Source organism: Mesoplodon densirostris, chromosome 19 (genome assembly GCF_025265405.1).
Source record: "Mesoplodon densirostris isolate mMesDen1 chromosome 19, mMesDen1 primary haplotype, whole genome shotgun sequence".
Lineage (NCBI taxonomy): Eukaryota > Metazoa > Chordata > Mammalia > Artiodactyla > Ziphiidae > Mesoplodon > Mesoplodon densirostris.
The window spans coordinates 14788817-14805205 of NC_082679.1; the positions used below are offsets into that span (position 1 = coordinate 14788817).

Below are 16389 nucleotides of genomic sequence, written 5' to 3' on the forward strand. Positions count from 1 at the left end.
ATATTCTGGTTGTATTTTGATGGTAGGATTAATAGGACTTGCTGAGGATTGGAAATAGAAAGAGGCATCAGCGTTTGGAAGCCTGCAGATGGAAGTCAAGAGTTACGCATTTGAGATGCCCATTAGACATCTCCATAGAGAAGTTAGACACACATTTGAAAGTCTGCAGGAGGGTAGTCAGGACTGAAGAGATAAATATAGGATTAATCTCTGTATGATGGGACGAGATGAGATTATGGAGGGATTGGTTTAGATGGAAAGCAAGGTAAATAAAGTCCAAGGGCTAAATCATGGGGCATTGCAACATTTAGTTGGGAAGAGGAAAATGATCCAGCAAAGGAAATTCAGGAGCTTCCTGATTAACCTGTGATCTAGGAAGTAATTGGGAATTCAGTGTACTGGAAGCCATGACAAACACAAGGAGAGAGTGGTTAACTGTGAAAGATACTGCTAAGAGCTCAAGTAAGATGAAGGCTAAGAATTGACTATTGGATTTGGCAAGATGAAGGATATTGGTGACCCTGACAAAGTAGGTTTGGAAATGAGAGGAGCAAAAACCTGATTTTAGAGGATTAAAAAGAGAATGAAGAAGAAAAAAGTCAACAGTAAAAACTACAGTGGGATAGTGAGTTAACTCACCAGGCAGTGTGGAAGGCCCATTTGAGGAGCTCTCAAAGGTACAAACAGAGTTTTTAAATGCTTTAGAAGTTTTAAATAACAGTATTATAATAGTGAGGAAAAAGAAGTATGATATAATAATGAGGAAAAAGAAGTTTGATTCAAGTTTGTATATGTAACTACATAAAAGTTCAGGGAAAAAACCTGGAAGTAAATACAGCAAAATGTTAGTTATGAGGGTGGGAGTAAAGGGGAATAAAAAGTATAGACAGGAAGTACAGACAACTCTCTTGAGAAGTTTTGCCAGGAAGGAGTACAGTAAATGGATAGGAGCTGCAAAATGAACCAAAGAATCAAAGGAGAGGTTGTTTTGTTTTGATTTCAAAGGAGAGTCTTTAAGATGGAGATAAATAATAGAGAGATGGTATAAGAGTAAATGAAATATGGGTGGTAGTGGTCAAAAAGATGATTGCTCAAAACTGAACTTTTAGAGGTGTTGTGATTATTGGTAACAACAAGGTCTATTATATCTACTGTGGGAGAGGGTAGGTGGAAAGAAGTGAAGGAAAACAGTGTTTCAGGGGAAGCAGTGTGCTCAAGGTTTCAATCAGAGCAAGAAGATGAAGAGAATAATCAGAAGGGAGGCTGAGGTTAGAGTACTTCTGGAAAGTACACTGTGAGTTCCAGAAGGTCTGTTGGTTAGCATGCAATAGAATATTGGGTCATAAAAGAGGATGTCCAGACCTGGATTGGGATGAGAGTCCTAGTGATGACCAAGGACCCAGGAAGCCAGAGCTTTTCAGAGGTAATTGGATACCCAGAGATGTCAAGCATTACAGGATTGGTCCTGAGTGGTCTCTTTGGGGAAGGTGGGTGCTTATTTCTGTTACAAACTAAGAGTGATGGGACGGTCACACTAAGAGTTTATGGAAATCAAGACCTCCCAGGAGAAACCAGCCTTAATAGCAGGATGTGGAGGTCTTACCAGCACCAAAAGCTATGGGGGCCTTTCTTTTAGGCTGCAGTGAGTGGAGTGGTTGTCTTAATAGAAGAAAGAATTGTAGGTGCAGTGTTACTCGAAGTCTGGGTTTGGGGAAGGCTTTTCAGGAATTGCAAAGGTCTGTGAGATTTCAGATGAGCCCTGAAAGGATGGAAAGCCAGTAGGGAGGCTGAGGGTATAGGGAAGAGCATTCCTAGCAAAGGGAACAATGTACTAAAGGCTATAAGAGGATAGAGCCCGGTGTATATGAGATATTCAAAGAAGACCCTTGTAGTTGGAGCCTAGTAAGGGAGAGGTACCAGGTGTGAGTTTGGAGAAGCTGGCAGAAGCCAGGCCAGGCAGCACCTTCTAGGGGTTATGAAATGACCTGGTAGGCTGTGAGCAGCATTTGTTTTTTTGTTTGTTTGTTTTTTAACATCTTTATTGAATGTGAGCAGCATTTGTTTTTATTTTTTGGTTTGGTTTTGTTTCATAAATAAAATAACACAGAAGAGAAAATAAAATAAAATATCAGAATGCATCACATGTAAAAAAGAAAATTTCATGACCTATTTGTCTTGTTTATGTTTGTGCATGTGTACTCACAATATAACATGCATAATAATGTAACATGCATTTCTTATTGTAAGGTTGCAGTCAAAAGCAGTTTGAAAGATGCTACTAACAAGTTTGAATTTTATCCCCAAAGCATTTGCAAGCTTATGAAGAATCTTATATAGGACAGTGACATAATGTGATTTACACATTTAATATATTACTCTGACTGCCAGATGGAAATTAGAAGGAAGGGTCTCATGACGTTACTGAGTAGGTTATTGTTGTGGCTCAAATGAGAGTTGCTTTGGGCATCCTCAGAGTGTTGGCAGTGGTGTTGGGGATAAGGAAACAGATTCAAGAGCTATTTAGGAGATAGACTCAGTAGGACTCAAGGGGGTAAGAGTCAAAGGGGCCTTTCAATATGCCTTCTGCTTTTCAGACTCCATTTTGTTGTCTTCAGTCATCGCCCCTTTTGCCGTTTTCCCAGTTATTCTTGCATTGATTTAATGACAATAAAAAGAACTACTTATTTTAGTACATTTCATATATATTCCTCACCCTCAGCAAGGTTTTAAGACTTGGGTATTCTTTTTTTTTTTTTTTTAAATGCTGCCTTGTACTTTATTTGAACCAAACCAGAGCCTAATAATTACTGTTCATAGCCTCCTTCCTTTTTTTTTTTTTTTTTTTTAGCTAATTGGGCCTCTCACTGTTGTGGCCTCTCCCATTGCGGAGCACAGGCTCCAGACGCGCAGGCTCAGCGGCCATGGCTCACGGGCCCAGCCGCTCTGCGGCATGTGGGATCCTCCCGCACCGGGGCACAAACCCGCGTCCCCTGCATCGGCAGGCGGACTCTCAACCACTGCGCCACCAGGGAAGCCCAAGACTTGGGTATTCTTATCTTTACTTTCTTTATCCCACTAGGTTGCCATTTAGCACCTTACCCTGTGTGGTCTCACAGTGCTTCCCACCCCAGAATCATTAGATTTATATTTCTTCCCATTTTTATTATCATGTTACTACAACATGGAGAGCAGTTTGGAATCTAAATTGGATTTATCTGGTCCCTTACACTGTTCCATTAATCACCATATTCCAGTTGGTTTCTTTCCTACTGTCTTGTAAACCATATTGTGCTTCTCTGACAGAAAGTAGAAGCCAGATACTCTCATCCCAGTACATTTTGCTGACGAGTTGGTGTTAAATTGAGCCATGTGGGGGTTTTTGTTTACAGTTTGCAGTTTCATTGTACTTTACAGTGTACAGTTTCATTGTATTTTACAGTTTACAGTTTCATTGTACTTTTTAGCAAAAGCACGTTTTCCCAGATTTCTGACTCTTATTTCTAAAAGACCATTTGAAGTTGAATTTACCAATATATGTTTATTTTCTTTCCCACTACCATCCTCTGTTACACTCTACAGCCTATATACAGTGTTGCCAGAGTGTGCCTGGGGCTCCAGTCACAGTGGATAGTGTTCTTCTACATTTGAAAATTACAGCCATCTCCCAACTTTGTTCAGAATAACATAAAATTTTCTTTAGTGTATAAAGTTGTCAATATTTCTAGAACATTATAGAACCTTATGCTTTTCTGGAAAATATGAGAACATTTGGCCTTGAGTAGAAGGTACTGGAAAGAAGGACCTGAAAAAATACATGAAGGGAAAAGAAAACACTGTGTTTGCTTTCTATGTTCTGGGGAATAGCTATAAAGAGGCATATTTTTCCTATGCTTGTGAAGCTTGAGGAATAGGAGGATCAACATAAATAAAGAAAATGTAATTCTAGAATTGCAAAGATTGAAACAAGAATGAAGAAGAAGGTGCAGATATAGAGAATAAAGACATGGCATGGACCCAATTAGAGTTTTCAGTGATAGTCTTTCTGAGCAGCTGGCATTTAAGTTAGTATGTTTTAGACGAAAAGGAACTGGCCTTGCAGAGAGCATTCCTGGCAGATGGAACAGCATGTGAGGGAGTCTAAAATGCATAAGAATTTGATAAGAGGCTATTATAGTGAGAGATGGGTGGCTTGGCCTAATGTGGTTGTAGTGGATGTGGTCAGATATTTGATAAATTTTGACGGGAGAGCTAATAGGATTTGTTGATAGATTGGCTATCCACCCAGGCATTTGTTTGTTTATTTCCAGGGGTGTTTTGTTGTAATTTTATAAGCTTCCTTGGTGATTCTAATCCACTCCAAAGTTTGAGAACCACTGACTTAATCTGTTTTCTTAATTAATTTTCCCTTATAAATTCCCCTCATTCTATGTTCTCTCCTTGTGCCTTTTTTAAAATTGCACAAAACTTTTAGCAATGTTTAAGCCATTCTGTTCTTATGAGAATTATCATTTTATCTACCATTTTTACCTTAGACAGTTCATTTTTTCTTACAAACAAAAACAGCAGGAATTTGCTTTCTTGTTATTTTACAGACTTGGAATACAGCTGTAAGACCAAAAAGTCATGTCCAGAAAAGGGAACTTATGAAATGGAATCACTGCAATGGGAGAATATGAGGAAACCTATCAGCCATAACCTTGAGTGCAATGATCTTGGAGAAAATACAGAGTGCAAAGGCAAGTTTGAGGATCAACAGAGAAGTCAGGAAAGACCATACATGCGCATGAAAATTACCTGTAAAGAAGAGGCCACTCAAAGCCATTCCATGTCCCCTATTCTTCATCAGATAAATCCTACCAAGGAAAAATTGTACAAATGTAAGGAATGTAAACAAGCTTTCAGCTACTTGTCATGCCTTATTCAACATGAGAAAAGTCATAATAAAGAGAAACACTCTGACGTTAGGAAATGTAGGAAGATATTCAGCAAAAAGCCAACCTATATTCAACATCAGAGGATTCAGAATGGTGAGAAACCTTATGAGTGTATGGAATGTGGAAAGGCCTTTGGTCGTAGTTCTGATCTGATTCAACATCAGAAAATTCACACTAATGAAAAACCTTATCAATGTAAAGCATGTGGGAAGGCCTTTATTCGTGGTTCGCAACTCACTGAACATCAGAGAGTTCATACAGGAGAGAAACCATATGAATGTAAGAAATGTGGAAAAGCCTTTAGTTATTGTTCACAATATACACTCCATCAGAGAATTCATAGTGGTGAAAAACCTTATGAATGTAAGGAATGTGGGAAGGCCTTTATTCTTGGCTCTCAGCTTACTTACCATCAGAGAATTCATAGTGGTGAGAAACCCTATGAGTGTAAGGAATGTGGAAAGGCTTTTATTCTTGGTTCACACCTTACTTATCATCAAAGAGTTCATACTGGTGAAAAGCCTTACAGATGTAAAGAATGTGGGAAGGCCTTTTTATGTGCCTCCCAACTTAATGAACATCAGAGAATTCACACAGGTGAGAAACCCTATGAATGTAAAGAATGTGGAAAGGCCTTTTCTCGTGGCTCACAACTTACTTATCATCTGAGAGTTCATACAGGTGAGAGACCCTATATATGCAAAGAATGTGGGAAAGCCTTTATTTCTAATTCTAATCTTACTCAACATCAGAGAATTCATACAGGTGAGAAACCTTACAAATGTCAGGAATGTGGAAAGGCCTTTATTTGTGGCAAACAACTTAGTGAGCATCAGAGAATTCATACAGGTGAGAAACCCTTTGAATGTAAGGAATGTGGAAAGACCTTTATTTGTGGTGCATATCTTACGCAACATGAGAAAATTCATGGTGAGAAGCATTATGAATGTAAGGAATGTGGGAAGACCTTTTTTCGTAACACACAACTTACATATCATCAGAGAATTCATACAGGTGAAAAACCCTACAAATGTAAGGAATGTGACAAAGCTTTTATTTATGGCTCACAACTTAGTGAACACCAGAGAATTCATAGAGATGAAAAACCCTATGAATGTAAGCAATGTGGGAAGGCCTTTATTTGTGGCTCACACCTTACTGAACATCTAAGAACTCATAATGGTGAGAAACCCTATGAATGTAAGGAATATGGGAAGGCCTTCAGTCGTGGCTCAGAACTTACTCTACATCAAAGGATCCATACTGGTGAGCAACCCTATGCATGCATACAGTGTGGTAAAGACTTTAGACGTCATTCACAACTTACTCAACATATGAGGCTTCATAATTGAGAAAGCTTTATATATGATTTAATATAAGAAAGCCTTCACCCATCTTCAGCAGCTCTGGAATATTAGAGAACTCATATTATGTTTGTAATGAAATAGGACATCCTTTTTTTTTTTTTTTTTTTGCGGTATGCGGGCCTCTCACTGTTGTGGCCTCCCCCGTTGCGGAGCACAGGCTCCGGACGCGCAGGCTCCGGACGCGCAGGCTCAGCGGCCATGGCCCACGGGCCCAGCCGCTCCGCGGCATATGGGATCCTCCCAGACCGGGGCACGAACCTGTATCCCCCGCACCGGCAGGCGGACTCTCAACCACTTGCGCCACCAGGGAGGCCCCAGGACATCCTTTTGATTGTGTTCAAAATCAACTCATTTTTAGAAAGCTTATATTAACTTCATGAATGCAGAAATAAATGACTTCTGGAACCCATTAAACATTTTTTAAAATCTCTATAACCCTGGAAAGTAATGCTGAATTATATCCTTTATTGAGCACCATCTCTATTTTAATATTTCCTAACTGTGAAATTGGATAGGTTAAGTAACTTCTCTGTGCCTCCATTTCTTTATGTGTAAAATACTATAATGGTATAATAATGATCAAATTGTAAGTGATTAAACACATGTAACTCCCTTTGGACAGTATCTGATACTCAGTGTTATTATCATTATTATTATCATCATCATTATCAATGCTATTAGAGAAGTCAAATGGTAGGAATATTTTATAAGTACCGTAGAAAGATGTAAACATTCTATTACCATCTATCCCCTTTTGAACCCAAATAATTTATTCTATGACAAGAGCTTTAGAACATAATAAGAGTATGAAGGCCTCTATTTTAGAGCTCATAAGTTTTGCTGCACCAGAAAATTCATACTGGCAAGAAACTCTATGGAAGAAATTTCTTTACCGTTGTAGAGCTTTTTTATAAAATCAAGGAGAGGAGATTTTCCTACAACAAATTACAAAAGCAGAAGTCTTTATTCCACATTTTCTAATTACTACTTTAAGGATAAAAGAAGTTACCAACAAAATGATGGCCAAGTTAACGCCATTAAAAAAAAACCCTACAAAATATTGTCTTAAATGAGAAATCAAAGCAAAATTTACCAACTACAGTTTTTCCTCATTATCTGAACCTAATCTATTCCTGATAACAGGTTGAACAGTACATTTTCAGATGCCCAAACTTCAGAGCCTACCTACATCCCATTACTTCAAATGGGAAAAATAATGTTTCCAACGCATTCAAGTACCCTAACCAATTTTCCCAAACATAATTTAAATTCAAGTTAAACCACTTACATGAATTCTCTCAGGGATTTCTGAATAATATAAAACATTAAAAACCCAGTTAACAAGTAATTAATTAGCAGACATGTTTGTGCATTCAATTATTTTGAACATTATAAAGTATGAATTATGTTTTTCTTCTACACTTCAAGGAAAAGATACTATGATGATATATAATGAAATGTATTAGTACATAATGGAAATAAATAATTAGTAAAATAAAAGCAAATAATAAAAGTAAAATAAAAGCCACTGATAGAAGAATTGATACAAAATTTCCCAAGACAATACTTTTCCGTATGCGAGGCACTCTGCTGTTTTCTATTACATAGTCTGTAATGAACACTGCAGCCCACTTAGTTGCTTCACAACTTAATATTCACTATCCCCACTCTAAAAAACACTGGTTTTACCAATATATTACAAAATTATAATCTAAATGTTAATACACCATTTTTTAAACAACAATAACAAAAAAGATAAGTGTGATTGAGAACCATTAGAACACTCTGAATCATTAGTGTAACCACGGTGATGCCAATGCAATCATGCATTCTCCACTCAGATTAGACAAACTATGCCATCATTGGTCAGTTGTTTACAATTCAGGGACTACCATTATTGCCCAACTAAATTTAAAGAAAATGTAAATAATGGAATGTAAGTAGAATGTTATGTGCTACAATGATAATAGGTTATTGATAATACCTCTGACAAGTAATATATATGCATGTTAGCAGCCTTTTGCAGAAAATACCCAGAACCAGATTTTCCTAAGATACATTCAAGAAATAATAATCTCCAAAATACCTTTGGAGAAGAAGTGTTCTGCCTCATTGCATGTAAGGCCATGCATAACCAAATTTTCTTATTGGTTTAATGAATTCCACTTTGAACAAGCCAAATTAAAAAATTGTAAGAAGTCCTGCAATAAAGAAAATATTACCTTTGTTTAACCCACTGTTTCCCATTCCTGACCATGAATCCCTTCTATTCCATAATACTTAATATTTTGTGTTGTGAACACACTTCGAGAAATCTATTCTTGACCAAAAGGAATAATTATAAGAGGAAATTTAAGGCATAATTGCAGTTATTTAAATTTAGTGGGTGGCATAATGCTTTTCTGTTCTACAGTCAGTCACTAAACTATACAGGGACAATCCTTCTAGCTTAAATTTTCACAATCGTTTCCCTACTCTGTCATCTAGATCAATTTAGTAAGGTTTTTATTTATTTATTTATTTATTTTGCGGTACGCGGGCCTCTCACTGCTGTGGCCTCTCCCGTTGTGGAGCACAGGCTCCGGACACACAGGCTCAGCGGCCATGGCTCACAGGCCCAGCCGCTCCGCGGCATGTGGGATCCTCCTGGACCGGGGCACGAACCCACGTCCCCTGCATCAGCAGGCGGACCCTCAACCACTGCGCCACCAGGGAAGCCCAGGTTTTTATTCTTGATGCTGTTGTTACAAGATTGTTTAACAGGAGAAACTTGAATGAATGCTAATTATCTCAGCACTGTTATGTTTATTTCATAAATCAAATTTTAAAACTTAGGGTTTACCTTTTAAGGTAGTGGGAGGGGATAGGAATGTACACTAATCAAAGGATTATTAAAGACAAACGGAAGTCATGGCTGCAATACTGGTTTAGTTGCTACTTTAAGATATATTGATACCATCATAACTGTTCAAAATTAAGCTTTATTTCCCTTACATGCATATAATTCTTTTCAAAAATCATTACATTCCTCTTACAACATTCCATATTAAAGTTTATGCCATACCAAAGAAATAGTGCAAAAAATTAAAAAATAAATCACCTTCACTATCTCCCAACCATCTACTGTTAAAACTTTGGTTTTTATTTTTTGTTGTTTCCTTCTGTTTTCAAATATGGCCCACACCTGAATGTAATAAGAGTATGTTTTAACGGGATAAGTACCCATTTATCTGTAACTTGCTTTATTTTGTTTAAACTTAAAAAAAATTTTTATTTATTTATTTGGTTGCACCAGGTCTTAGTTGCAGCAGGCGGGCACCTTAGTTGTGGCTCACTGGCTCCTTAGTTGTGGCATGCAAACTCTTAGTTGTAGCATGCATGTGGGATCTAGTTCCCTGACCAGGGATTGAACCCGGGCCCCTGCATTAGGAGCGCAGAGTCTTATCCACTGCACCACCAGGGAAGTCCCTCTCTTAACTTTTTATTGTAGAAAATTTCAAATGTATACAAAAATAGAACAGTAAAATGAACAGCCATGAACTTACCACATATTTTTAATATGTGCCTTTTTTGCCTTTCTTGTTTCATCTTCCAAATACTTTTGGCTAGGATATTTTAAAGCCAAGCCAGTATATTATGTCATTTGCCCTCTACATATTTCAGTGTGTATCTTGAACAGCTGACTTATTTTACAAATCTTATTAATTATAGTTGGTTTATTTGAGTAGGATTTAAATGAGGTCTGCACATTGCATTTGATTGGTATGTCTGTTGTGCACCTTGCTTTTCTTATTAAAAATGCCTACAATAAAACAGGAACATTGTAACAGCAATGCCATGATATATCCTACCCATTCCCCCCAAGCTGGGTATTCAGGTTATTTCTTTCTTTTTCTTTTTTGTTTGTTTGTTTGCAGTGTACAACAAGGAGATTTTTAAATTCATGGTCATTTGAGGGGCTTTTTGTTTGTTTTTTGTTTTATGGTATGTGTGTGTGTGTGTGTGTGTGTGTGTTTATTGGAGTATAGTTGCTTTACACTGCTGTGTCAGTTTCTGCTATACAGCAAGGTGAATCAGCCATGCATATACATACATCCCCTCTTTTTTGGATTTCCTTCCCATTTCTAGGTCACCACAGAGCACCGGGTAGTATTCCCTGTGCTATACGGTAGGTTCTCATTAGTTATCTATTTTTTTTTTTTCCTTTTTGCGTTATGTGGGCCTCTCACTGTTGTGGCCTCTCCCGCTGCAGAGCACAGGCTCTGGATGCGCAGGCCCAGCGGCCATGGCTCACGGGCCCAGCCGCTCCGCGGCACGTGGGATCCTCCCAGACCGGGGCACGAACCCGCATCCCCTGCATCGGCAGGCGGACTCCCAACCACTGCGCCACCAGGGAGGCCCAGTTATCTATTTTATACATAGTAGTGTATATATATCAATCCCAATCTCCCAATTCATCCCACCCGCACTTCCCCCTTGGTATCCATACATTTGTTCTCTAGGTCTGTGTCTGTTTCTGCTTTGCAAATAAGATAATCTTTACCATCTTTCTAGATTCCACATATATGCATTAATATACCAAATTTGTTTTTCTGACTTAACTTCACTCAGTATGACAGTCTCTAGGTCCATTCCCATCTCTGCAAATGACACAATTTTGTTCTTTTTTATGGCTGAGTAATATTCCACTGTATATATGTACCACATCTTCTTTATCCATTCCTTTCAGGTTATTACTTTGTTGCTGAAAAGCAGTGCAATAAATATCCTTATATGCTTATTTTTGCATGTTGGTTTTTTATTTCCATAGAATATATTCCTACAGATTAGACTGCTAAATCAAATTATGTGTACTTTTTTATATTAACAGCTTATGCCAAATTTTGAAAAAGTAAATTTACATTCTCATCATTAATGTATGACAGTATTCCTTCCCCATAACATCAGCAGGGGCAAAAAATATGGAATTCCTTTGGAGTCATGATGGAATAACAGGTTTGGACAGGACCTGATCCCTGACAGAGAGAAACAAATGAAGTCAGCAACATGATCACACCAACTTTCCACCTAGAGACACATTCTGGATAATGAGAAAGGTGGCCCCAAAGAGAGAGCATCCTGCTGTTACGGTGTTGAGAAGATGAGGATCATGAGACTGACATGCCTGCAAGTTGCAGGGTAGTTATGTTGAGGAGGGAGCTATATAGAGAGGAGTTTCAGAAATGTACAAAAGAGTACTTTTTAATCTTTCCTAAAAGAAGTAGGGTGTGATCCTACAAGACCAGGCAAAGAGTAATTAAGGAGCCACTGGTTGGAAAATGCCCAGAGCTGATACAGAGCAAAGATATGTTCTAATTCTGACCCTGATGGGATGGTCACCCATACTATTTATTAGGTAGCCCAGAAGAGTTATGTATTAGCAGTAGAGCTAAACTATCTGTAAAGCAAACCCTTCAGACCTATCCTAAACTGCTTTTTAAAAGCTTCAAAAGAATCAAGCCAACTTGCAAGTAATGTAACTGCCTGCAGAGCAAAGCTCAACACTTTAAAAGAATAACAGTAAGCACCATTTAACAATGTAAATTTCACAATGTCCAGTGTCTATATGATGAAGTAGAAAAATGTGACAAAAGACCAGGAAAAATCAACACGTTGGCCCAGACTGAAATGGCAGGGGAAATGGTATTAGTATAACATTATTAAAGAAGCTGTTATACTCGATATACTGAAGACTTTTAAAACCATAAACATAATGAGAACAGAAATGGAAGATATATAAGAGAACAAGATGGAACTTCTAGAAAAGAAAACTATCCAAGAAGAAAATTTTATTGGAGATTAAACACAATAGAAGAAAAAAATCAGTGAACTTAAAAACATGCCAGGAAAAATGAAGCACAGACAGAAAGAGACTGAAAGAAGAGATCCCCAGTGACCTTTGGGAAAATATAAAGAAGTTTAAGATACATAAAAATGGGCTTCCCTGGTGGCGCAGTGGTTGAGAGTCTGCCTGCCAATGCAGGGGACATGGGTTCATGCCCCGGTCTGGGAAGATCCCACATGCTGCGGAGCAGCTGGGCCTGTGAGCCATGGCTGCTGAGCCTATGCGTCCGGAGCCTGTGCTTCACAACAAGAGAGGCCACAACAGTGAGAGGCCCACGTACCGCAAAAAAAAAAAAAAAGAAAAACAAGATACATATAAATGGAATGTCAGCAATATGCTGGAACAGGATGTCCTGTACCCTTTTTTCCCCAACAAACCCAATGATTCTGCAATTCATGGAAAAATTCTCTTTGTGAGAAATATAGAAACTAATTGACAGGCTTCTGCACACCAAGAAAATGCAAAACCCGACTGACCAAAACTTGTAGGGAGATATGGGACACCCTCCTGCCAAAGTCTCAGTCCCTGGTGCAATACCAAATGATCAGTGAGAAACCCCCTAGCTACCAGCCTCACACAGGGGAGGAAAGCAGATAGTTCATACATCCTGCACTCTAGGGACCTCCCCCAAAATACTGGCTACTGTCTTGCCAGTCATGGAGCTCCGACAGTCCAGCAAAGTCTAGTCACCCAGTGGAAAATGGAGATGGTGGCTTTGGCTGGTAGACACCATAGATCCTTGCCTCTGTTCAGCAAAGTGAGCAGATGAGAAATCCCAGCCCTCAACTTCACTGTGGGGAAGGAAAGAGTTGATCCATGCATTCAATACTCCAACTTTGCTGGGGCTACCCAAAGAACTGACATTTTACATAACAGTCTTAGAGGTCTGACAGGCATGACACAATCTATCCAACTGGGGGAAAACAGACAATGGTTTGTTTTGTCAGACACCATAACTCCCCACCCTCAGCTCAAGAAGAGTGAGTGGGCAAAAATCACAGTTGTCTACTTCTTCCTTGGGAAGGAAAGAGTATGGAGAGCCTCCCCCCGAATATCTGGACAGGCTGATTGATAGGGGTCTTCTTTTCCAAAGGAGACATAAAAATGGCCACAGGCACATGAAAAGAGGTTCAACATCATTAATTATTAGGGAAATGCAAATCAAAAGCACAATGAAAGTTTATCTTGCACCTGTTATTATGGTTATTATCAAAAACAAAAAGTAACGTGTTGGAAAGGATGTGAAGAAAATGGAACTCTTGCACACTGCTGGTGGGACTGTAAATTGGTGCAGCTGCTATGGGAAACAGTATAGAGGTTCCTCAAAAAATTAAGAATAGAACTGTCGTATGATACAGGTATTCCACTTCTGGGTATTTATCTGAAGGATACAAAAGCATTAACTCGAAAATATATGTGCATGCTATGTTTACTGCAGCATTATATACAAGTCAAGATATAGAAATTACCTGTCTCCGTTGATGGATGAATGAATAAAGAAGATATGGGGTATATATATTTATAGGAATACTACTCAGTCATAAAAAAGAATGAAATTCTGCCATTTCTGACAACATGGATAGACCACGGTGGCTATTGTGCTAAGTGAAATAAGTCAGAAGGAAAAAGACAAATGCCATATAATTGTTACTCATATGTGGAAACTCAAAAACAAAAAGCAAAACAAAAAAATGAACAAAACAAAATAAAAACACAGATACAGAGAATAGATTGGTGATTACCAGAGGAGAAGTGGGCTGGAGGGTGGGCCAATGGGTGAAGGCAGTCAATTGTAAGGTGATGGATTGCAGCTACATTTTTGGAAGTGACCACTTTTTAGTGTATGGAGATGTTGAATTATAATGTATACCTGAAACTTACATAATAATTTTAAAAAAGAAGATGATGCAAGAGAACAGGGCAGAAAGAGTATTTCAAGAAATAATGTTTGAAAATTCCCAAATTCAGTGAAAAACAAATCTACACATTCATTAAAGAGATCCACATTCAGAGATACCATAAACTGTCAAAAGCTAAGACATAAAGAGAGAATCATGAAAGCAGCAAGAAGAAATTCAACATGTACGAGGGATCCTCAGCAAGACTAACAGCTGTTTTCTTATCACAAACAATAACTGCCAGAAAGCAGTGTGACGATATATTAAAAGTGCCGAAGGAAAAATAGTGCCAACCAAGAATTCTATATCCAGTGAAAGGTAACTACATAGGCAAATATAAAAGACAATATAAACGTACATTTTGTTTGTAACTCTTTTTTCCCTCCTATTTCATGTAGAAGACAACTGCATAAAGCAAGAGTTACAAATACATTTTTGATCAGTGTGCTATATATAAAGATGTAATTTGTATGACAATAACAGCATGAGAGAAAGAAGAAAATGGAACTGTAGAGAAGCAAGTTTTTAGATAAAACTGTAATTAAATTGTCATTAATTTGAAACAGACCATTATAAATAAAGATACTTATTGCAATCTCCACAAAAAATAGCTGAATAAAGTACTAAAAATGACAATGGAATTACAATGACACGATAGAAAGATGTCTAACACAAAGGAAGGCTGTAATGGAGGAATAGAGGGATAAAAAAGATGTAAGACATAGAAAACAAATAACAAAATGGAAGTTCTTTCTCATGAGTATAGTAAAAGTAAATAGAGGGCCTCCCTGGTGGCGCAGTGGTTGAGAGTCCGCCTGCCGATGCAGGGGATACGGGTTCGTGCCCCGGTCTGGGAGGATCCCATATGCCGCGGAGCGGCTGGGCCCGTGAGCCATGGCCGCTGGGCCTGCGCGTCCGGAGCCTGCGCTCCGCAACGGGGGGGGCCACAGCAGTGAGAGGCCCGCATACCGCAAAAAAAAAAAAAAAAAAAAAAAGTAAATAGATTAAGCACTCCAATTAAAAGTAGAGGTTAGCAGAGAATTAAAAAATATGATTCAACTATATGCTGAATACAAGAGACATTTAAGATTCAAAGATAAAATTTCAGAACTGAAGGACAGAAAAGAAGATATACCATGCAAACAGCAGAAAAACAAAACTGGAGGGGCTATACTACTACCAGATAAAACATACATTAAGACAAAATTATCAGAGACAAAAAGGTACATTCTATAATTAAAAAGCATCAATCCAATCAAGAAAACATACAATTAGAAGCATATATGCAGGGACTTCCCTGGTGGTCCAATGGTAAAGAAACCACCTTCCAATGCAGGGGATGTGGGTTCGATCCCTAGTCAGGGAACTAAGATCCCACATGTCACAGGGCAATGGGGCAACTAAGCCCACGTGCCACGACTACTAAGCTCACGCACCTCAACTAGAGAGGCTGTGTGCTGCGAACTATAGAGCCCATGGGCTCTGGAACCCACGTGCCATAGTTACAGAGCCCACATGCCTTGGCGCCTGTGCTCCACAACTAGAAAGAAGCCCACATGCCAAAACAAAGAGCCCCCATGCCTCAATGAAGATCCTGCATGCTGCAACTAAGACCTGACACAGCCAAAAACAAAACAAAACAAAAAAACATATATGCACGTAACCCAGCAACCCAAGTGTCCAGCACTAGATGAATGAATAAACAAAATGTGGCAGATACATAGAATGTAATATTATTCCGACTTTAAAATGAAGGAAATTCTGACACCTGCAACAATATGGATAAACTTAAAGACAAAATGCCAAAATATATGAAGCAAAATTAAAGGGAGAAATAGATAATTCAACAATAATACTTGGGGATATCAACAGTTCACTTTCAATAATGGATAAAACAACTGGGCAGAAGACCATCAGGGAAACAGAGGATTTAAACAACATAACCAACTAGACTTTACAGACATATATAGAATCTAAACTCCAACCAATAAGAGCAAAATACACATTTTCCTCAAGTATATATGCAATTTTTGCTAGGATAAACCATATTTTAGGCTAGAAAATGAGTCTCAATAAATTTAAAAGGATTTAAATCATACAAAGAATATTCTCGTCATAATGGAATTTAAGTTAGAAATGAGTAACAGAAGGAAATGTGGGGAATTGACAAATATGTGGAAATTAAACAACAGTCTTAAACAACCAATGGATCAAAGAAGAAATCACAAGAAAAATGAGAAAATACTTTGAAATAAATGAAAATGTAAACCCAACACAACAAAACTGGGAAGCAGCTAAAGCACCAT

General features: G+C 38.3%; 1 protein-coding gene across 1 annotated transcript in view; it reads left to right on the forward strand.

Annotated features, from left to right (window-relative positions):
* Nucleotides 1-16389, forward strand: part of ZNF571 (zinc finger protein 571) — a 183991-nt gene that overhangs the window by 113405 nt on the left and 54197 nt on the right. Inside the window, exons 7-8 of the mRNA XM_060084800.1 lie at nucleotides 5099-6067; nucleotides 6152-6273. Of these exons, the coding sequence (XP_059940783.1) occupies nucleotides 5099-6067; nucleotides 6152-6273 (1091 nt within the window). The remainder of the gene's footprint in view (nucleotides 1-5098; nucleotides 6068-6151; nucleotides 6274-16389) is intronic.